This window comes from Fonsecaea multimorphosa (assembly GCF_000836435.1).
Source record: "Fonsecaea multimorphosa CBS 102226 unplaced genomic scaffold supercont1.55, whole genome shotgun sequence".
NCBI classification, from domain to species: Eukaryota; Fungi; Ascomycota; class Eurotiomycetes; order Chaetothyriales; family Herpotrichiellaceae; genus Fonsecaea; species Fonsecaea multimorphosa.
In genome coordinates, this window is record NW_015971689.1 from 22,777 (window position 1) to 44,128 (window position 21,352).

Genomic DNA, 21,352 nt, shown 5'->3' on the forward strand with positions numbered 1-21,352 from the left:
ACCCGGAGTTCCCACTTTGACAAGCTGCAAGGAATTTAATTTCCTGACAATCTGTCGTCGTCACACGGGGCCAGCCGCAAAGAAGACCATCACGTCAAAAGGTAAAGAAAGAGAGAAAGAATTGAGCGCGTGAGATGTTCCGCTCTACCGGTCGACTGGCTTGACTGTCCAAGACCACCGAGTAGGTACTCCGACTCGGTACAACACCTGGGGTGACTTACATTCCTGTTCAAGCTCGCTACTGCCTCGTAGCCGTGACTATGACAAGGTACCTCGTAGAGGTGGATGACGTCAAAAATCGTCTGTTCTCTTGCCGTGCATGTCCCCAGAAAGAAGAACCAGGAAGACGAGAGTGGAAACAGTGGAAGAGTATTTTTACTGTGGTTTGAGATTTTGGCCCCATTGAAGTATCAAGTCTTTATGCATGATCTTCAGCCCCAGAGTCGACTTTGGTTTCTCTGGCTGCTGGTCCATTTCAATCGGGAAACACGCCTTTTCAGAGCACAAACTATTATGATTATTCTCGTTAGATGTGTCGTCCAGAGGCTATAGAAGTAAAACGTGCTCACGCCAGAACTGCCCCAGGGATATCATTTCTTCGTTAACATACACGCGCGCTGACAATCTTGTTCAAAAAGTACTATTCACATCAGCTCCCTCGGCCAGTCCCCCTGCCCTCCCCGCCCTGGATTGGCCCATCTTCTCCGAGAGTGTGCTGGCGAGTCATAACACGCCATCAGAGACTCTCCATTAGGTGTTGCAAGGAAACAGTGTTATTACAGTGAACGCTGTCGGTATTATCGGGAACAAAGCACGTATTCAGTGAAAAGAGGGGGTGTGTGCTCGCTTTTGATCATGCTCGACGTTCTTGATCTCGACCTTGATCTTGGGCACGGCCTTAGACTTGGGTCTCGGCGGTGCTGCTGGTTCCGCTGGCTTTCCTATGCATCATGTGGATGTGGTGCTCGGTCGTGGCGGATTTGGTCATTAGCGCAAAGACGGTGCTGACCAGGAAGCAAAAGGCGGCGATGAAGGTAAAGGCCTCGGTCGTCTTCCAGCATGCCTTGTATCCCTTGCCAACATTCACTTCCCACCCAACCCAGTTCTTGTCACAGTCAAATTCGATCAGCGCGCCAAAGGCGGAGAAGAATGCCAGGCTGAAGATGAAGTTGATCACTGCAAAGCAGATGGGGAACCAATTGTAGGTCCAGATGGCGATGCTTCCGTACATGATGGCGAAGCCAGCAAAGACCTCAGTGAAGCACAGACGTGCCCCCGGATACTTTTCGGTGTCTCTCCAATGAGAAAGGTACCAACTCACGATACCAAGGATGATCTAGACAAAGTCAACTGCGTTAGCTTCTATGTGTCATTGTCTGGCCCAGTTACCCCCTCGACCAGATCCCCAGGGAGCGCTCAAGGACGGTAAAAAGCTACAGCAGAGCCCAACAACGAAGAACGGAGAGGTTACGTACCCCACCAAACAAGGCCTCAGCCTGGTAAAGAAACCTGGACGTGTTGCGGACGATGCCCCCGCTGGGTTTCGATATCTTCTCAAACTTCATCTTGATGTCTGTTCAACACTCGAGTGGTATTGTCAGAAGCGTAGGATATGACTTGTTCTTTTCACGAAGCAGGAAATTCTGCTGTCTCTGCGAGCTGTTGGTGAATCCATGCAAAAACAGGGGTTGGGCTTTCCGCATTGTTTATATAACTCGCGTCGCACGACGTCGACGATATTCTGCTGACCCAGTAGACTTCAAGCCATATGGACGGTGACAGCCTAATCACACCATTGACGGTGAGATGATAATGGCACGACCCCATCTTTTCTGCGAATAGAGCTGCCATGGAAATTTCCTGAAGGTCCAGCAGTCGCCATATTTTGGCCTCGCTTGACCCAGAACGTGAGAATCACTCGCACAGGTTGCTTTTCGAGCAGAATGCTCTGAAGGCCTCGACCAAAATACGCGAGTGGGAGTTAGGAAATCCATCAGGTGAGGGAGCCAGCCACGTGGCATGGGAGCGGCTCCAGGGTCGCGGGCTTTTCCCGGCTTTCGAGTCGTGACCAGTGCAGCTCGTAAATTGTCTGATGATGGCTTAAAGCCTGTCAATGCGGGACCGCCCCAGAAAGTCTATCATGGTACGTTGGCTCGAACGCGCACGCTGCTTCCAGATGGTACAAAAGAATACCTTTATCACAATGCTGAAACTCCGGCATCCGCAAGATCGACCCTTTAAAAAGTCGTTCCACAGGCTCTGGGTGGTACATTGACCACTCTCTGGGAACACAGTCGTCTCCAGCGTATCCAAGAGAATATTATCCATCGCAGTGCAGCCATCAACAGGAGTCATGAACAGGACAATCTTTGCCCCGTCCACCATGCCGCCAGGAAGCAAGTACTCCGTATCACTTGCGCCCGCTCCTCCCACTGAGCGGCGCAGTGGTGGCTTCGACGCCGGCGGTGATTTGTCCTATATGAGACGGAAGAAGAAAAATCCGCGCACCATGCGCGCCTGTGATCTTTGTAGGCTCAAAAAGGCCAAGGTTCGTCTCTCATTCTTCTCCACCCGCGGAATAACGTCTGATCGGCAAGTTCAACCACAGTGCGACGGAGACACACCATGTAAAAGTTGCACCCGACGGGGAACTTCGTGTACGTACACCCATGTGCGGAGGAACTCCCGTCCGTATACCGTATTGGCGTAAGTGGACGCGAATCGCGCGTGGTCGACTCGTAACTTACCGGTGTGAAGATATGCCGAAATGCTAGGGCGACAGCAAGCCACTCTTATCGAAGCGATCCAAATACTTCATCACCGCCTGAGAACAGGCGAGGCAATGGACGACCCTGCAGCTCTGTCCATGAAAGAGGACCAGCCTGTGAACGACATCCTGAAGCATCTTGGATTGACACCACTCGAGCTTTCTGAGGCTGTCAACGAGCACGTTGGGAGATACTCACAATCAATCGTCTCACCTGCCAGCTCCTCCACCAGCACGCCTGCCAGTGCCGAAGATTGTCCCACTCAAGGCCAGCTGGATTGGGGTGACTACCAAGTCCCATTGAGAAGTCCTGACAAGATGGTGGACGTTGAGACTCCCGCTAAGCACTCGCGAGATCACTCTGCTGGGGGTGCCGAGCCCTCAGCCATGAATGATTCGTTCAACTGTGGTTTTTGGGAGAGCGATGGCGGCCTGGAGGCCCAGAATTTCTTCGAGCCCTCGCCATCGCCAACGCCCGGTGACACATTTTCCGATGCCCAGCTTGGCTGGGATTTTGCAGAAACATGCCCTCTCTCCTACCTCGCACCAGCTGGGAAGTCAGGACCTCATCAGAGCTTTAGACTTGTATTTTAATCGCCATTAGCGACAACGGCGGATGCTGCGAATCACATAATTGCTTCCTGGATCAGGCAGGGGTATGTAATTGATATGTCTTCGATGTTTGGCTGGGTTTGGGGATTGTTGGAGTGGTTTGGATTGGTTTGAAGCTGTGATACTTTTCCTTCATAGGGGCAGCATTAAAGCGGCAAGCCCTTGCCAAGGCTCCGAACTGGGACGGCGACTGCGCTCGCGGCCTCATTGAACGCGGTCTAAATAATTTGTAGACGCGACTTTCAGCATTTCATGGTCGGCGAAGTGATTGCACTCTGGTAGCTTCCGACCAGCAGCCAGCATGTCGGCTTTTGGTCAAACTCCTTCTGGCCCAGCGACCTCAGGGCCTGGTAACCCGTTTGCTGGTCTCACTTTGGTTCCTACCACCGATGCGCAGGGCAAGCGAAAGTCCGTCTTTGACGCTTCTACCTCACAATCGTCCCAACCTTTTTCCTTCCCAAGCCTCAACACCACAGCTGCCACCTCAAGTGCCGCTCCATCTGGTGGACTCTTCAGTCTTGGGGGTCCTGCAAAGACTTCTGCTCCTTTCTCTTTAGGAGGGACGACAACCACCTCAGCTCCGTCAACAGGTCTCTTCGGAACGACGACAACTGCTGCCCAACAACCCGCAGCAACGACTTCCCTCTTCGGCGGCCCGAACACACAACAGCCTGCGAGCACCACTTCCTTTTTTGGTGGTACCACTGCAGTAAACACAGCTGTGCCGCAGGCGAGTCAACCAGCACCTGCCCCTTCGCAAAACAATCGAGATGCCGCATATTTCAGCAGTCTGCTCGAACGTCAAAAGAAGAAACCGAGACTGTTGGGTGATGGCGCTGGCCGTCAGAGTCAACTACCCAGCCTTAGTATGGATCTGGGAGATCTGGCCAGGCGTGCACAAGAGATAAGACAACGCGGAGCGAAGCAGACGGAGCCTCTGCCCGACAGTCGAGCCCATTATCTGCTGGCTGGCTCTGGGGTTGCTCCTGGTCAGGCTTATAAGGACTTTCAAGCGTTAGGCCCTGATGAATCTGCCCCGGTGTCACGCCTTGCGGCACAGGGGTTCGCCGATGAGTCCAGTGCCTACCTCAGAGACTTGAGAGTCAAGGGTCGGGAGGCAATGCTGAAGGAGAGCATGGAACGTGCTTATCGTGAAGTTGACAGCTTTATTGAAGAAAGCTTGGGTATCGACTTCGAGGAGCAGAAGGCCAGGATCATGGAACATCTCGGGTTGGCATTTCCAGAAGACGGCGCAGGGCCCGATTTTGGTAGGTCGACCCCAGGTGGCTTTGGGAAACCTACAGGACGAAGCAAAGAAGGGGCTTCTGAGACATCCCGCCCTGCGCGCAGTGTGTTTGGTCGCTCAGCCATGGAAAAATCCATCATTGGCACTCCGGGTTCTGGTGCTGGGACGACATCCTTCTTTAAGAGCGAAAGTGCTGCTCCGGTGCCGTCAGGTCTGCCACGTTCGAGTTCTCAAGTGCAGCGCGATCTCCGAGCGAAGGAAAAGTCGTTCATTAGCAAAGTGGAAGACCTCAATCAAGCTAGGCTGCGAGAGGAGTCGTACGCTCTTCTCCAAAATTTTGCCGAAACAGAAGAGCAAAACAAAGCAGACAGTCCCCGGCAAATAGTGGACGCATATCAAGCTCTGCGAGAAATTACCAAAGAGGGCCAATCTACAGTCAGGGAACGGCAGTATGCTCAGGCGTATTTGGACGAGACGGTTGCTGCTCCGGCCACCCTCAAACTGAAGAAGCAGATCGTCGAGGGCTCTCGGATCTACTTGGAAAACGCATTCTGGCGAGAGCTCCGATCTCTGATTGAGAAAAACGCGAGAGAAGCGGCATTGGGTGGACAGCCGAGTGTCACCAATATTGTACGAGCTTACATCCGGCTGCGGGCTGCCCGACGAGATCTCGCACCGGATGGTTCAGAACTCCAACAACTGGGCGGCGAGACTGGTGACTACTGCTGGGTCCTCATTTTCTACTTGCTGAGATGCGGTTTTGTCAAGGAAGCGGCCGATTATGTGAACAACGACCCTGCCTTCCAATCTGTCGAGCGGCGCTTTGTCTCGTATTTGACGGCGTATGCGAACAGCCCAGATCGGCGACTGGGCCGCAAACTGCAAGACATGATCGACAACGAGTATCAAAATCGCACGAAGGTCGGTCCAAAGAACACAGTGGATCCTTACAGAATTGCGTGCTACAAGGTGATCGGAAGATGCGACTTGAGTTCAAGACATCTGGATGCCGTGGGGCAGGGGGTTGAGGACTGGCTGTGGCTTCAGTTCAGCCTTGCGCGAGAGACCGAGATGTACGAGGAAATATCTGGGGAGATCTTTGGGCTTGAACAGATTTGTGAGACAATCACCGAAATTGGGCAGAAACATTTCCAGAAGAATCAGGTCGACGGCTCGAGTGGCTACGGCACCTTTTTCTTGATGCAGGTGCTCGCCGGGATGTTTGAGCATGCTGTGGACTACCTGCACAACTTCAATCCTCTGAGCGCGGTGCACTTCGCCATTGCCCTGTCATATTATGGGTTGTTGAGGGTGTCAGATTTTTCGGTGGCAGGCAGCGAGCTCTGTAAGTATATTCGTCTGGGTGATTTCGGTTGTTCGATGCTGACCCACGCGCAGTGACCTTTTCGACGACGCAGCAACCTATGATTAACTTTGTTCCGCTCGTGGCATATCACACGGGAACTTTTCGAACGGCCCTTCCTGTCCCTGCGGTGGATTACCTTTCCATGCTCTGTCTCAACTCTGATCTGCAACCTGCAAGTCTGGGTCTGGTCCACATCAATGCCTGTCATGAGTGCTTGCGAGAACTCTGCCTCGAAACCCGTGAGTTTGCGAAGTTGTTGGGCGATATTCGCAGCGATGGCACGCGGATACCCGGCGCCATCGAGCTACGGGCCAGGTTGATCCACCTCGACACACGAGAAGAATTTCTGAGATCCATTACCAGCCAATCTGCAGCGATTGCAGATCAGCGCGGGCAAATCGCTGATGCAGTATTGCTCTACCACCTATGTGAAGACTACGACAATGTCATTAGCGTGCTCAACCGAGCACTGGCCGACGCTGTGACACTGGACCTGGGCGAGGCGCCGATGCAGCTGCAACCTTTGAAACCGCGAAAGTCCAACGGCCAGAGCGAGTCGTCAAGCAGCGCCCAGGGTGGACCTCAGTCATCATTGTCGCTTACACAGTCCACGTCGTCTCCGTTCGAGTTGGGGAAGAACATGATATCGTTGTACAATGAGAACGCCGCCTACTTCAACCGCATTTCGAGCGCGAACCGGGAGGTTTGCGGGGCCCTCATCCGATTGCTTTCGGTGCGAGAACATCTCGAAGCCAGACCGCCTCGTTATATGACGGCGTTGGAGGAGCTCAACGAGCTGGGCTTGTTGCCGTTGCGGGCGAATGGGTCCATTCCGACCATCCGGGCGGCTGCAACAGCCTTCAGCGCTCTTCCACAAATCCTTGCTCGTTGCGCCGGAGTCAGTGTGGTCTGGGCAGTGCGGGCAATCGGGGGAGAGCGAGACAATATCATACGCAGTGGCCGGTGGGAGGCAGGATATGGTGGAGATGCGGATGAAATGAAAGACCAACTAAGTAACATGGCCAAAGACCTAATGGTCTTCGCTGGGCTTGTGAAGTACAAATTGCCGGGTCGGGTCTATGACATGTTGACTCGGGCAGGCGCTGAGGTTGGAGGGTTTTGATAGGGAATCCCCACAAAGAATGGCGCTCTGATCATCAAATGCATTAACCAGGTTTTTTGGAGAATCAAAGGGATGATGAGACCATAATGGCATTTGACAGACTTGGTGATATACGTGGGCGAGAGTGCTAAAAGTGAAGCGGATACTCAATGGCTTCATGTTGGTGAGGCCGATGTCGGTGTCTGAGACCAGCTCCACTGCTTCTAACACGAGGATATTAGCGGCATGCAGCCCACATGATCTGATAACGATCACCAGCTTGAAGAAAAGTCTTGGGTGGTCAGGTGCTTGCTTGCATTGGCTGCTTTGTTGAATGCCACCCGACCTTGTGTGCTCCGTTCACGTTCGGCCTCTTGTAGAAGTTCCAAGAGCGGTCTACCTACCTATGGAGGAGGAGAAAAAGAGACGTGACGTAAATTGGTGACGAGCATGGCTTGTGCCTCGAGCTTGGGTCCTTCATAAGCGGCACGGGTGATGCTACCAAAGGTACATAGAGTGTAGAACATTCTTTTCGACCGTCGACGACAGCCTTGATTGCATTGGGCCTCGTACCCGGCAAGGCTCTAGCAGACAGTTGATCTCATTGTGAAGCGCGGGCTGCCCATATTTGTTTGGCAGAACTCTTGCAGCCGGAGGACACTTGGTTGATTCTGACTGCCAGGTGCTTGCTCGAGATGTAGGCGAATATGAATAAATGTATTGTATGTAGCATGCTGAGTAGTAGCATTAATATGTCCATGCTGCATGATCTAACTGTTCGTCACATATAGTGCATGTCTGAGGAAAGCTATCAGGTATGGAGTCACATTATGTTGGTGAGTACGAGGTAGGTAGTTGTGAATAACGGGGCCCGATGGCGAGGCTAGCCAAGGCGAGCGGGCTCATAGCTAACAGACATGCCCCCGCTGGTCACGGCAAGAGTCGGCGAGAGCCTGGAGGTCAGGTGCAACAGGGCAACCCAGGTGGCCGCGGGGGCGGTGCTTCGGGGGTCAGGCTCTTCCCGTCCCTCCTTGACAGGTCTCAAGGAGACTCTTAGGCTGCGAGCTACGTAATCTTATCTGATGTGATCGCCGAATCAGCCTCCGAACGTCGCCCTCGCTCCCAAGAAGCCAGTCCACAGCCAGTCAGACGTTGTGGCCGTTCCCAACGCGCCACTGCAGCCCACTTCCACCTCCAACCTTGTGTCACCACCTGCGGACGATCCGACTGCGGTGAGGTTCTCCCACGTCGTGCCTTGTGTTGCTATGTCGTGGCCACACCCTGTTTGTCTTGCTACTGCTCTAGCTATTCCTACCATCCCAGCCATGATCTGGACCTAACAATGCTATGCTCCCTGGGTCGGGTCAGGCTCCAGATACTACTCGTCCTTCCCACCTCTCGTCCACTCCCGCCTCTGAGCTCGAGCTCGAGCTCTATACATTCCCATCGTCCTCTTCTCCCGCCCGTTTACAGCAAGATGCTGCTGCGTCAGCTGAATTGGAGCCCCAAACTGAGTCGGGTACTCATCTCCAACCTCGCCGAACCCTCGAGCCCGTTGCCCCCTCTACAGTGACGCCCCCCAGCTCCCACTCGATCCAGAGGCGCCGAGGACTGGTCTCGCGTGTCTGGGATGCCATTATGTCTCGAGGGTTGCTTCTGATACGCTCTTCCCCGGCCCTCGGCACCGGTTCCTATGGTACTGTTCCGTTGGTGAACGACAGGCTGGGGGACTCGGACGTGGAATCCGACGAGGAGGAGGACTCGCACCACCGAAAGGTCTCGAGAAAGCGCCGTGGGAAAAGGGTTCAGTCCGCTCATGATCTCCAGGATGATCATGGTCACTTCTCAGATGCCCGGCTACTCTACCAACAGCGACGCAGCTCAGAATGGGCGCATCGGAGGTCGTCCTCTGTGGCCAGTGAAGTCGGGATGGGCTTGGATGCCAAAGCATCCTTCGCCTGCAACTCTGCGTTTGCTGAGGATAAGGCAGAGTCTTCCGACTCGAGTGCGCATACTGCAAGTCCACCAGACACCGGGCAAGAATACATTCCCTCCGCAGAAGATCCGCCCGACAATTCCCCATACCCAGAGGTTCGAGCTTCGGTGCCCGCCACTGACAACACTGCCTTGTCTATAAACACCCCCAGAATGTGGGCACTGTCATTGCTATTTGCAATAGGTGGCTCCGCCACCAATCTTTTTTTCTCATTGAGGTACCCGAGTGTCGCCATCACTCCTGTTATTGCTCTGGTGCTAGTTCATCCCATGGGAAAGCTTTGGGATTACCTTCTCAAGCGAACAGACGACCAGCAACAGTTCTTTGTAAATGGCTCACTCCAGAACGATGACATTGCAATGGCCCAGACGCGCCTGCAACGATTGCGGTTATGGTTGGCGCAGGGCCACTGGAATGAAAAGGAACACGCCTGCGTGTACATTAGCAGCAATGTCTCTTTCGGATTTGCCTTTGCTACCGATGTCATTGTTGAGCAGCACAAATTCTATAAACAGGATGTTCCTATCCTGTACCAACTCCTCTTAACCATCTCAACTCAAATTCTTGGGTATGCGTTCGCTGGCCTGACCAGAAGGTACCTTGTCCGGCCGGCAGCAATGATCTGGCCAGGTACTCTTATGTCGACAGCCATGTTCACTACAATGCACAAGGATGAAAACAAGCCAGCCAATGGATGGACGATTTCACGGTACAGATTCTTCATTTACGTCTGGGCTGCAGCGTTTGTGTGGTATTTCTTTCCAGGACTGCTGATGCCAGCACTGAGTTACTTCAACGTCGTTACCTGGTTCGCACCCAAGAATGTGGTCGTCTCAAACCTTTTTGGGGTGGCTTCGGGACTGGGGCTCTTCCCGATGACCTTCGATTGGGCTCAAATTGCCTACATCGGATCGCCGTTGCTGACCCCTTGGTGGGCTGCTGCGAATGTTGTGGGCGGACTCGTTCTAGTCATGTGGATTATCGCTCCCATACTCTACTACCGCAATGTCCTGTTCTCGGGATATTTGCCGATACTCTCCTCGGCCGTATTCGACAACACGGGCAAGCCCTACGATGTGGGCAAAATCCTCACTCCCAACTTCCTCTTTGACAAAGAAGCCTATGACAACTACTCCAAAGTATACCTTCCCATCACATATGTGCTCTCCTATGGAGTTCAGTTCGCTGCTCTGTCGGCCTTACTTACTCATACAACCTGCTGGCATGGTCGAGATATATTGCGACAATCCCAACAGGCCTTTCACGACAGACAGGAAAAGAGCAGTGCCGGGTACCAGCCAATTCCAGACGCGGCCGAGAACGGCAACTACGAAACCCCTCTGCGCAGGGTTGACAGTCAATCTATCAAGGCTGGAGGTGAAGATGTCCACAACCGTCTCATGAAACGTTATCAAGATGTTCCCATGACATGGTATGCTCTGACATTTGTCAGCATGTTGGGCGTCGGCATCTTCGTAGTCGAGTACTATCCGGTCCATCTCCCCTGGTATGGCCTTCTTATGGCTCTTGGCATCACCACCGTCCTCTTTATCCCCGTCGGTATTGTCATGGCCATTACCAACCAGCACAGTAGCCTCTACTTGATTTGCCAGTTGATCTGTGGCGTGGTCTTTCCTGGCCGCCCGGTCGCCAACATGGTTTTCGTGACCTATTGCTACATCTCTTCTGCACAAGGTATCAAGTTCTCCTCGGATCTGAAACTGGGCCACTATATGAAGATTCCACCAAAACTGCTTTTTAAAGTCCAGATGGTGGCCACTTTGGTTTCGAGCTTGGTACAAATTACGGTGCTCAACTGGATGTTCATCAACATCCCTAGCATCTGCACGCCGCAAGCAATCAACGGGTTCAACTGCCCCATCGCCCGTGTCCACTTCAACGGCAGCATACTTTGGGGCGTTGTCGGACCACAGCGCTTCTTCGGCCCTGGTGCACTCTACCGACACCTTGTCTGGGCTTTCCTCATCGGCTTCATCGCACCAATACTCGTTTGGCTCGTAGGAAGGAAGAGCGCGAAGAAATCCGTCTGGCGCAGGATCAATCTCCCTGTCCTTTTCGGCTCCCTTTCCTGGATCCCGCCCGCAACCGGGTTGAATTTTTCGGTGTGGGCCGTGGTATGTTTTCTGTTCAACGGACTCGTGAGGAGGAGGGCTCCGAGTTGGTGGGGGAAGTACACCATGACCATGTCCGCCGCACTCGACTCCGGGTTGGCTTTCTCGTTGCTGATTGTCTTTTTTGGCTTCGTGTATCCCGGTTGGATGGAAGGGTTCAAGTGGTGGGGAACAGAGGTCTACAAGATGGGCTGCGACTGGCAAGCGTGCCCGTGGTTGAAGCTGAAGCCTGGAGAGAAGTTCGGGCCTTGATCACGACGGACCTTCATGTCTTGAAGGATGGCTTCTGGACAAGAACGGAAAAGATACTTTTACCGCGTGTCAAAAATCACAACGAGCGGACCGGAAGGCAATCTGGGTACCAGATAACGAGCCGAGCCCGATATTCTGATTCGGCAGTAAAATTGCGAAGTTGGATGGGCATCGCCATGGCTTGTTATATCTGGAGAGACCCGGACGATACAAAGGCCATTCCACCACCGTGTCGACGCGCGAGAAGGACTTGAGATACGAGTGAGTGGTGGATCGGGTATATCTACCTCTCTCCCGGGGGAGAGAGAAATGAAGAAACGATAGAGTATGTGGATTTGGACACCAGACAAAAGAGCCCAGCGGGCGGGATTCTACGGTCTGTCTGCGTGACATGAAGTTGCGACGAGTAACGAAGCGCTTTTGCTATTCACCTTGTCTCTCTTGGATTTCCCCATCAGGCAATCCACGATTGAGAACTTCGTCCCTTAGGGCTGTTCTTTGGCGTTATCTCGAATAGAGCTAACAATGTGAAACGGTATCGTTCGGCTCGGACATGCTCTCCTGCTGAGGCTTCTATTTGCTCTTCCTGGCGGCAAGTCTCTGCTCCCACCACATCTTGATTCGATGCACGTCGAAGCCCATCCCGACCAATCTGGCCTCGTCACAAATGAACCACTCTCCTTGCCCTTGTCCTTCGCCTCCACTTTCCCCGTCGTAGGCACCAGCGGACTCTCCGTCCTCGTTCTCCACTTTCTGGCTCCCCATCTTGGTAGGGTATTTGTTCAAAATCACGTCCCCTTCGCCGTCCGCGGAGCCTCTTCGGACTCTATTCATAACCAGCCCGCTAAACAGCGCCACGGTGCCCACAGACGGGAGGAATGTCTGCGCGTCCACAAATACAAACACCGTGACACCGGACGTGCGGTGCGATATGGACGGGTCGTGGATCTTGATGTGGCGTTTGGGTGGGAAGGGCGTGTTCGGTCGGTGGATCAGCGAGGGTGATACCCAGGATATCAGGGCGAGGACGCTGCAGGAGTAACTTTTCTGAATAGGCAGCGCGAGGAGCGAAGCGAGGCTGTCAATTGGAGACACTGACGTTGTATTGCTAGGGTGCGTACTGGGGTCCTCGTGCGGCGCAGGCGGAGTATTTGAGCCTGCAAGGTCGGTCGGTTGGTGATGGGGATGGGCGAGGGAATTGTAACTGTGGGTTGCGGTGACTTCGCTGATAGGCTGGTTCCCGTCATGATCCTCGATATCTCGATGGGAGCGATTCGACGTGGACACAACTGATGTGCCTGCAAAGTCAGATTGTGTCACTCCTTGGTTCTGTTCTCCTCCTCGCTGCAATCGGCTCACAGTAGCCTCCTCTGTGGACGACGGCGGTTGCTGGATCTGACGAAGTGCTTGCCTGCGCTGCTCAAGCCGGGACTGGGACACAAAGATCGTATCGAAGCCCTGATCGTCATCTGAATCATCCTCTGATGGATTCCGAGAAGCCTTCTGCGCGAGTTTGGACGAGTTCGGTTTGCTCTGTGTGTTCTTGGAAGGATGCACTCTGATAGCGCGGTCACCAGCGTCCCTTCTCTTAGTCCCGCTTTTGTCTGAAGCAGCGGTCAAGTCTTCCCCAAGGGCATTCGGCTTTCTGCGAAACATGTCGTCCTGCTCCTCGCGGAGAAAACCACCTTCAAGTTCAAGCCCGTCCTTTCCCTCGGATTCTTCTGCTTTGTCTCTGTCCCGGCCAACCCATTCGCAATCCCGTATCCCCAGGTAGATCACCCGACCTTTTCCACTCACTCGAGGTGCGCTCCTCACTTGGAACTTGTGTACTTCGATCAGGTCCCCTCGTTGTAGTTCCCAGAGTTCCTTTGTTTCAAAGAGGAGGGCTGGCGATATCACGGCCTGGATCTGGAGGTGGCCATCCGAGACTGCGAGACGAACGCACCACGTGTCATCTGACCCTGGCACAGATTCGTTGCCGTGGTCAACGCCAGTATTGATGAGAATTTGATCTTGGTCGTCGTCTTGTTCGTCGTCTCGTTCCACTGCACGGTTTCTATGGCTACCCGCCTGCGCTTTCCCAAATACGTGTTCGACTCGGAGGAGCAGCGCGGAGGGGTGCACGCAAGTGCGAAGGAGTTCTGCAAGGCATCTTTTCAACTTGGGCAGGGCGGTGCCAGGAGGAGCAAGCATGCTCGAGACGGGTCCGGCATTGTTGGTGGCCGTCGTCGTGGTTTCTCGAACTGCAGAATTGGTCTGCTCCGTGGACTCCAATTGTCGGTAAATCGATGCGCGATGCGCGACGCGTCGAAGCAACGCGCAGCCGGATTAATCGCTTATTACTAAGCCCAGATGGCACCCTTATCCACCCATCACCCTTTTCTCAACAGCCTCGTCTTACTTGACTAGGGGCACTCTTCTATCTGTCCATTGCGAGAGTGACAGGGTAGTACTAACTGTACTAATACGCAGGCTATTGAAGATGGTAAGGACGGTCGAAGGACACGGCCCTTGCCCTCGTCACTTGACCAACGACAATATTCGCAACACAATGGCGTCGACCATGGACACATGGCAGTAAGAATCCCTCCCTGCTTATTGAAGTTACCATTCCTGACATATCGACGGACTGGAAAGGCATCGAGAAAATCTTCTCGGCAATGTGGGGTGCTTCTAGCAGGCATTCCGGATGGGGCAAATGGCAGATCCCCTCCCTCGGCTCTCCATATAGATCTTCGGCAACTGTGAAGAGCCCTGTTTCACGACCTTCTGCCAGATCGAATATACATCAGTCAAGGAGATTCTCCGTCCTGCCCAGGCCTCGTGTGTGGATAGCGTTTCTGCTTCCCCTTCTTCTCGCTCCGGCCAAATATCAGCAATGTCAACCGAGGTCTACAAACCTGCATTTACAGATCCTCCTGGTACGAATCTCGCAGGCATTCCTGTCTCCAACCTCAAACTGTCTTCGCCCTATGTCTCCTATGGCCTACCATACCATGCGGCATGTGCGAAACACGTGCGCGAGACTTTTAATGCCTCGAGAGTGTACATCATAGCTTCTGGGACACTGTCGCGTGAAACCGACAGCCTGGACAGGTTGATTGAAGCGATCGGTAAGGACAACGTCGTCGGCGTCAAGAAGGGTATGACACAGCATACGCCGTGGTCGGAGATCTTGCAAATCACGGCCGAGGCAAGAGAATCCAACGCCGACTGTCTTGTGACGATGGGCGCCGGGAGCATCACCGACGGAGCCAAAATGGTTACCTTTGTCTGTTCTGGCAGTTCCTAGATGGTCCTCGATCCAAAGACTAACCTCGATGTCAGGCATTAGCAAACAATATCAAGACAGCAAAAGAACTCGCCAGATACTCTGCCGAGAGCACCGATGTACCCTCCACGATACACGAGCCAAAAGTGCCACTGATCACAATTCCTACGAGCTTGTCGGGTGGCGAGGTATTCATCCCTTTCTCCTCTCAATCACATCTATTGAGCTAGACACTGATGACACCCCAAGTATTTCAGCCTAGGCGGCGGTACGGATGACTCTACGAAGCGCAAGATACCCTTTCTGCATTCCGGTATGGGCGTGAACTTGATTATCCTCGACCCGGAGCTATGCATGACCACTCCGCCGTACCACTGGCTCAGCACCGGCGTCAGGAGTCTCGATCACTGTGTTGAGGCCATCTGCTCTCTCCAGGGCACAGAGACCTCTGATCGAAAAGCGGGGGAGGGTCTAAGGCTGCTAGTTCCGAGTCTGCTCAGATGCAAACAAGACCCCAGGGACCGCGAGGCGCGGCACAAATGCCAGATGGCGGTTATGCTTGCCATGGACAATATTCGTGCCGGGATACCCATGGGTGGAAGCCACGCGATCGGCCACCAACTGGGACCCCTGGGTGTGGAGCACGGTGTCACCAGCTGCATCTTGTGCCCAGCCGTCATGAAGTACAATATCAAGCATGCAGACGAGAACTCGGAAATCATCAACCGGCAAGCCAAGGTCAGGAGCATTCTCTGGTCCGAGCCGGTTGTCGCGGAACTATTGGCAAGTCAGGGTCTTCACCAGGACCCTGCGGATCTCGGCGACATCCTGGACGTCATCATCCGTGCTTTGGACCTTCCTAGAACGTTGTCAGAGCTGGGGATTGAGAGGGAAGTGTTTCCGCGTCTCTCGCAGGCCGCGTTGGCGGACTTCTGGTCCCCGACAAATCCGGTCCCGCTGCTCAAGGCCGAGCAGGTCCAGGAGATCCTAGAGGCTGTGGTTTGAGAAACGACGGGTCGAGTCGAACCGATTGGGTTTCAGAAGTCATGAGAAATTGTGTTACATGCACAGTTGGCTATCCCTGCTGCTGTGACTCGGTCGTCTTCCTTTTGTTCAATTTGCAGAGTTCGTGGTCGGAAGGGTAAGTGAAGGGGAATTTACGTGAACATCCATCACGAGCAGTAGCGGAATAGCTGCTGTCATTTGAAAGGGCCATTTGACCAACTCTTGTCCTTTGCCGCAGAACGTTCGCCCGGTCAGAGTGCCGGTGAGAATGTCAGACGTACTATAGTATTTTCCATGATCGCCCGAAGCCACCCCCGGTGGCATTAGTGGCGGTTCTACCAGTCATATGTGGCACTCGGTGCAGGGTGGCATTGTAGCTGGCCCTCTTGCGTCTTCTCTGGCAGAAGGAAAGGACGAGCCTGTTTGAGGAAGTACTAGGTACTACTGCTGGATCCTGGTATCCAGATGATGGCATCCATCAGTCTTGGAGAGCCGCTCGAAATCATCTGCTGCGAGGTTCAAGTTGCCTTTCAAAACGCACAGAGCATCTTCGCTTGCCCCCAGAAGGTGTGGGTACAACTACTAGTATTATGGCTTCCAGATCTTTCGCCAGGGCTATCGATAAGTATTATCACAGTTATCGGAGCTGCATGCCAAGGGCTGGCTCTATCTAAGCGCCCTCCAAAAAAACACGGGGTAGTCCCGAGTTTCTGGATGCGCCACGTTCAAGTTTCTCTTGTCGTGCTGAGACCCAATGCCACCGGGCAGACCAACAAAAGAGACAAGCAATGGGCTTCAAGTTGTTCACCTCGAGTCCCTTTTTCCCAGCGACGTACAGGTGCTGAATGCAGGGTCAAGCGCAGATCAATCCTCAACCAATCATGGGTGGCAGACCAGCATCTTGGAAACGTGAAACGCCAAAGGCAACCCCTATTGCGCCGTGTCAAACGCAGGGGGCTATCCGTCAACTCCAATAATGCGATGTGCAAAAAAGGAATCACGACGACTGTGAGACTGAGCGCAAAGAACAACCCATGTTTGTAGCCCGTCTATCACTTCTCCTGAGCGCAATGCTGCTTGTCGTCTTACCGCGTGGGTTTTTGCGTGTCCAGGCTCACAAACAATGTATATATATCCCTCACGTTCCTCCGAGGGCCCTCGTAATCGCACCCATCTCCAAAACTCTGGGCAAATTCGTTCGTTGAAGTTCACTCACACTCCTTACTCTGTGCGCAGGTCGTGCCTCTTCCATTCTACGGTTACTACTGGTAGTATACACCGGCCTCGCTTCCAACACACTCCTTTTCTCGCACCCAAACAGCCCGGCTAGCCCGAAGTGCACCTCCTCGGACCACCATTTCAACGACACAACACCCCAAATATCACATACTTAGTATCCAACAATGCGCTTCGCTGTTGTATACCTCCTCGCCGCTGCCTTCCCGGCTCTCCCCGTTCTCGCCCAGAGGGAGCAGCATGGGGGCGGCGGCAGCGGTTTCTTCAACCATGGTGGTGGCAATGCTCCGAGCACCTTCATCACCAAAGCCTCTGCGGCCCCTGCTGCCGCTAGCACTGCCGCTCCTCCTCCTGCTGCTGCCACCACCGCGGCCAGCACTGGGGGTACTACTAGCTCTGGCTCGGTCGATACTTCGCTCATCCCTCCCTTCGGCATTACTCCGGGGGTCAAGGCGACCGACGGGACTGCCAACTGCGTCGGCGACAACAATGTAGACATTCCGTAAGTTGATGGAAGCCTCAGTTTCACAGCGATACATAGGTTCTGACATCGAGCAGCTGCAACTGTCCACCAGACTTGGGTACTTTCACTAGTGCCCTCGAAACCTTTGTCGCAAGCGGAATGTCGTTCCCGTCTGGTAAGTCTCACTTTCTTTGCCACATATTTATTATGTAGTACTTCGAGTTGACGTGCGTCTGCTAATCCTTGGTCAGGTACTTCTGCCCAAGACCAGCTCACCCGTCTACAGACGTGTATCGTCACCCTCCAGAACTTCAGGGGAGGCGCAGGAAGTGGCGTTGGATGTCCCATCGTCGCCACAACATGGAAGGAGTTGCAAGCTCAACTGCAGTCCGAAGTCTAGGGGGAAAGGGGAGAGAGAGAGAGATGGGGGCTTGGAAAAGAAAAGAGAGAGAGAGGGAGAGAGCCAGTAACGAGCTAGTAGCTGAGCAACAAGGGCACTTGCCACATTCTGATGAATATACGATTTTGAAACGTCTTCCGCTGTGCCGATCTCGACAGATGCCGCCGAGAGTTGACCTATCACTTATCGTAAGTCCGCCCTGACCGGGTCAATGACCAGATTGACGCCTAAGCGAGTGATAGGGGGCACGCAGGAAGTCATGGCGTTGCTCACAGCCGAAGATATGGGGAATGTGTTAGTAAAAAGCGCACTCTTTTGAAACGGTCGTGTTTCAGTCTAGGAGAGTGTCGCGTGGTCCGTGCGCCAGCCACTGCATATGACATACAACAACTTTACTACATATTGACCCGTTCGATAATCCCGATGTAAAAGGACTCAGAGATCGAGGAAGGGTACATTGGACGACGTACTAAGTAGGGTACAACATTTGCGAAGACACTGAGTACCAAGTACATACTATGTATGTACTATAGCGAGGGGTTCGAAGCCGATCAGAAACGTTCAATGTTTCCAGCCTCGAGTCAAGAGCTGCACAGTGATTTCTCGATTGAGAGCGGTTCGGACGCACTTTGTACGATTCCAAATCGCTTCAGCGCCGATCCAGCCCCAAATACTTAGTCCATGGAACCCGTGGCGGGAATCAGGCAGGAAGATCGAATTGAACTCAGTAGGATCGATTGAAGAGAGAGAGAGGGAGAATAGAACTTTGAACGTGCTAGGTTGCAAACAGCGAGATTAATAGTGTTAGGCACATGACTACATGCCAAGACCAGGCCGTCACGTACAACGGAAGGAAGGTACGGCCCTTGGTGAATATGCAAGCGCCTGGGAGGAGACTGGCCATGAAGTGGCATCTCCAGATGAAAGGGATGCATTTTCCAACGTGGGAATTTTGTAAATGGTTCATATTACTACTCTACAGCAGTAGTACTTCCTTCGCATATAGAGAGCTACATAGTAAAATTACAAGCACACCACTGCACAAGCCACGACTACATAGTAGTATACATACATGTAGTAGTCACGTGCCATAATAAAGTCACGTGATACAAGAAATCACACGATAGATACATAGTACCTAAGTAAGTATGTAACATGAAGTTATAGCCAGCTAGGCCGTTATAAGCCACTTGAGTGACACTTTTCCACTTCACTCCGAAGTCTTCTCGCTGACCATTACATATTCATTAGCAAACAATTTGCATCCTATACCGTACGAGTCTCTCCAAATAGAGAAGCCTATAGGAATTTTTGTTAATACGGTTGCTCCTGCCTCGTATGTGCTAAGCATACTAAGTATAGTAGGAGCGACAAGTGGCAGGCACCACCTGGTGACTACATACATACATACTTACTATACATAGTATATATACTAGTACTTAGTATGGTAGTATGTATATAGTACGCCGTTTCCTCTTAAAAGAAAAAGTCAGTCGACCTGATATGTCTGGGTGATACGCGTCTACGCTTACTATGTATCAAGAATCAAGATTTCAAGGACGTGCCTAGGCATCAAGTACGTCGATATAGCGTTAATATAAGTACTACTCGGTACATAGCAGTATAAATACATACTATATGTACGTACATAGTATTATTAACGTTGTGGTTCTGACTCGGTCTAACTTCGGCTGGAATCGTGTTGGAATCGAGCTGGAATCGAGTTGGAATCGAGTTGGAATCGAGCTGGAATCGAGCTGGAATCGAGCTGGAATCGAGCTGGACTGGAATCGAGCTGGAATACTACATATATAATAGTGTACTGATTTATCGAATAACTCGAGAAGGACCCGAACGATTGAACCGATCTATATCACAAGTGCTAGTACTTAGTACATACATAGTATGGGTTTGAACCGATTTCGAAGGTTCAAGTTTGTATCGATTTGGATTTGAAAGATGAAATCGATTTGACAGCTTCATTTTAGACTCGATGTGAGAGGTTGGACTCGATTTGGTAGGTTAAAAGCGATTTGGCAGCTTCAGGCTAGGATCGATGTGAGAGGTTGGGATCGATTTGGTGGGTTAGAAGCGATTTGGCAGCTTCAGGCTACTAAGTACATCATGATAGGATCGATGTGAAGGTTTGGGAGTCGTTGTGAAAGCTTGGAAGCAATTTGGCAGACTGGAAGCGATTTGACAGCTTGGAAGCGATTTGACAGCTTGGAAGCGATTTGACAACTTGGAAGCGATTTGACAGCTTGGAAGCGATTTGACAGCCTGAGGTTGGAATACGTCTCTGACAGATGGAAACATTGAATCGATACATAGTATGACAGGCTGGTAGCGATTTGACAGGTTGGAGTGGTGTGAATCGGATTGGAAACTTAGAATTTGCTCCCACATACTTGCTTAGTATAGTACTTAGTACATAGTACCTCGTACTTACCTAGGCAGTTGTATCACCAGGCGAGATGGAAAATGACCTCATCTAGACAGGAGATCTCTGTGGCAGGCAGACTGTTGTTTGAGAGAGTACTTAGTACCTGAGTTGCTGTCGAGCTCAAGCCCAAAAGCTCTGATCGATCTGGAAATCCCAAATCAGGCAAAGACGAACGAGTAAGTCCCCACCAGGTTTTGCACCAACCTAGTTTTGCACCACGCGTTCTACAACCCCACCACCTCGATACCACCAACTTATACCAACCACCACGCAACTAATTAGCCATTAATCACGCGTCAATAGCATCGAATCGAGAGGCTAGGATCCAATAGGCTATTATAGACTATTAATAACGTAGATATCCCTCTATTCGCGCGGCCGCGGCCGTAAACGACGTCTATCATTCTACACTAGTTCGCCGTCTATAGGGCCATTAATCGCCCTTATTATTCCACGAATCGTAGTAGCTATTGTTAAACTAATAGAAGGTCCTATTAAAGAGATAGATACTTAATCTAGAGGTATAAGAATACGCGCCTAGCTATCGGGCTATTCGAGATCTTATAGGGATAATTAGCGAGTTAAACGGCGGCCCTCGACGCGTTAGAATTAACTAGCTACTACGGTATCTAGAACGGAACCCTAACGTTAGAACTAAGGTAGGCTAAAAGATCTATACTAAACGCGTCGATTATACCCTTTCTAAGTTATTAGTAGACTAGTTTAGCGACCTAGTAGGCGTTAAAGAGCGATATAATATATAGCTTAAGAATAGCTAGAATATAGACGAATCTAGTACGGCCCTAGACGTCTATAGTAACTAATTAGTTATTAGTATATCGACTACCACTAGATCACTTAAAAAAACGCCTAAGACGCGCGAATAGATAACGATTATTAAGATAGTATCGGCTCTAGACTTACGTCTATAATCGCTAGTTATCTTTAAAGACTAATCGCTCTAGACTACTTAGTTTAACGAGGATAGTCCTATCTATCGATATATAGTGTCTAATAATAGCTAGATATTAAACGAGATAAGTCTAGCCTAGCTAGACTAG

The 21,352-nt window shown here is 52.0% G+C and overlaps 7 protein-coding genes across 7 annotated transcripts; 5 read left to right on the top strand and 2 right to left on the bottom strand.

Annotated features, from left to right (window-relative positions):
* Positions 1–898: 898 nt before the first annotated feature.
* On the bottom strand, positions 899–1,565 carry Z520_12364 (uncharacterized protein; the record flags this gene model as incomplete). Its single annotated transcript, XM_016782850.1, has 2 exons — positions 899–1,336; positions 1,476–1,565. The coding sequence occupies 2 exons, from the start codon at positions 1,563–1,565 to the stop codon at positions 899–901; spliced, it is 528 nt and encodes a 175-aa protein (XP_016626051.1).
* An 818-nt stretch (positions 1,566–2,383) lies between these two features.
* Z520_12365 (uncharacterized protein) lies at positions 2,384–3,361 on the top strand (the record flags this gene model as incomplete). The annotated part of the gene is made up of 3 exons (XM_016782851.1): positions 2,384–2,548; positions 2,598–2,706; positions 2,775–3,361. The coding sequence occupies 3 exons, from the start codon at positions 2,384–2,386 to the stop codon at positions 3,359–3,361; spliced, it is 861 nt and encodes a 286-aa protein (XP_016626052.1).
* Positions 3,362–3,680: 319 nt separating this feature from the next.
* Z520_12366 (uncharacterized protein) lies at positions 3,681–7,114 on the top strand (the record flags this gene model as incomplete). Its single annotated transcript, XM_016782852.1, has 2 exons — positions 3,681–5,970; positions 6,024–7,114. 2 exons carry the CDS (start codon positions 3,681–3,683, stop codon positions 7,112–7,114), a joined length of 3,381 nt encoding a protein of 1,126 aa, XP_016626053.1.
* A 1,617-nt stretch (positions 7,115–8,731) lies between these two features.
* Z520_12367 (uncharacterized protein) lies at positions 8,732–11,473 on the top strand (the record flags this gene model as incomplete). The annotated part of the gene is made up of 1 exon (XM_016782853.1): positions 8,732–11,473. One exon carries the CDS (start codon positions 8,732–8,734, stop codon positions 11,471–11,473), a length of 2,742 nt encoding a protein of 913 aa, XP_016626054.1.
* A 573-nt stretch (positions 11,474–12,046) lies between these two features.
* Positions 12,047–13,666, bottom strand: Z520_12368 (uncharacterized protein; the record flags this gene model as incomplete). Its single annotated transcript, XM_016782854.1, has 1 exon — positions 12,047–13,666. One exon carries the CDS (start codon positions 13,664–13,666, stop codon positions 12,047–12,049), a length of 1,620 nt encoding a protein of 539 aa, XP_016626055.1.
* A 685-nt stretch (positions 13,667–14,351) lies between these two features.
* Z520_12369 (uncharacterized protein) lies at positions 14,352–15,749 on the top strand (the record flags this gene model as incomplete). The annotated part of the gene is made up of 3 exons (XM_016782855.1): positions 14,352–14,744; positions 14,801–14,932; positions 14,994–15,749. The coding sequence occupies 3 exons, from the start codon at positions 14,352–14,354 to the stop codon at positions 15,747–15,749; spliced, it is 1,281 nt and encodes a 426-aa protein (XP_016626056.1).
* Positions 15,750–17,152: 1,403 nt separating this feature from the next.
* Positions 17,153–17,848, top strand: Z520_12370 (uncharacterized protein; the record flags this gene model as incomplete). Its single annotated transcript, XM_016782856.1, has 3 exons — positions 17,153–17,487; positions 17,544–17,623; positions 17,700–17,848. 3 exons carry the CDS (start codon positions 17,153–17,155, stop codon positions 17,846–17,848), a joined length of 564 nt encoding a protein of 187 aa, XP_016626057.1.
* Between the last annotated feature and the right edge of the window lie 3,504 nt (positions 17,849–21,352).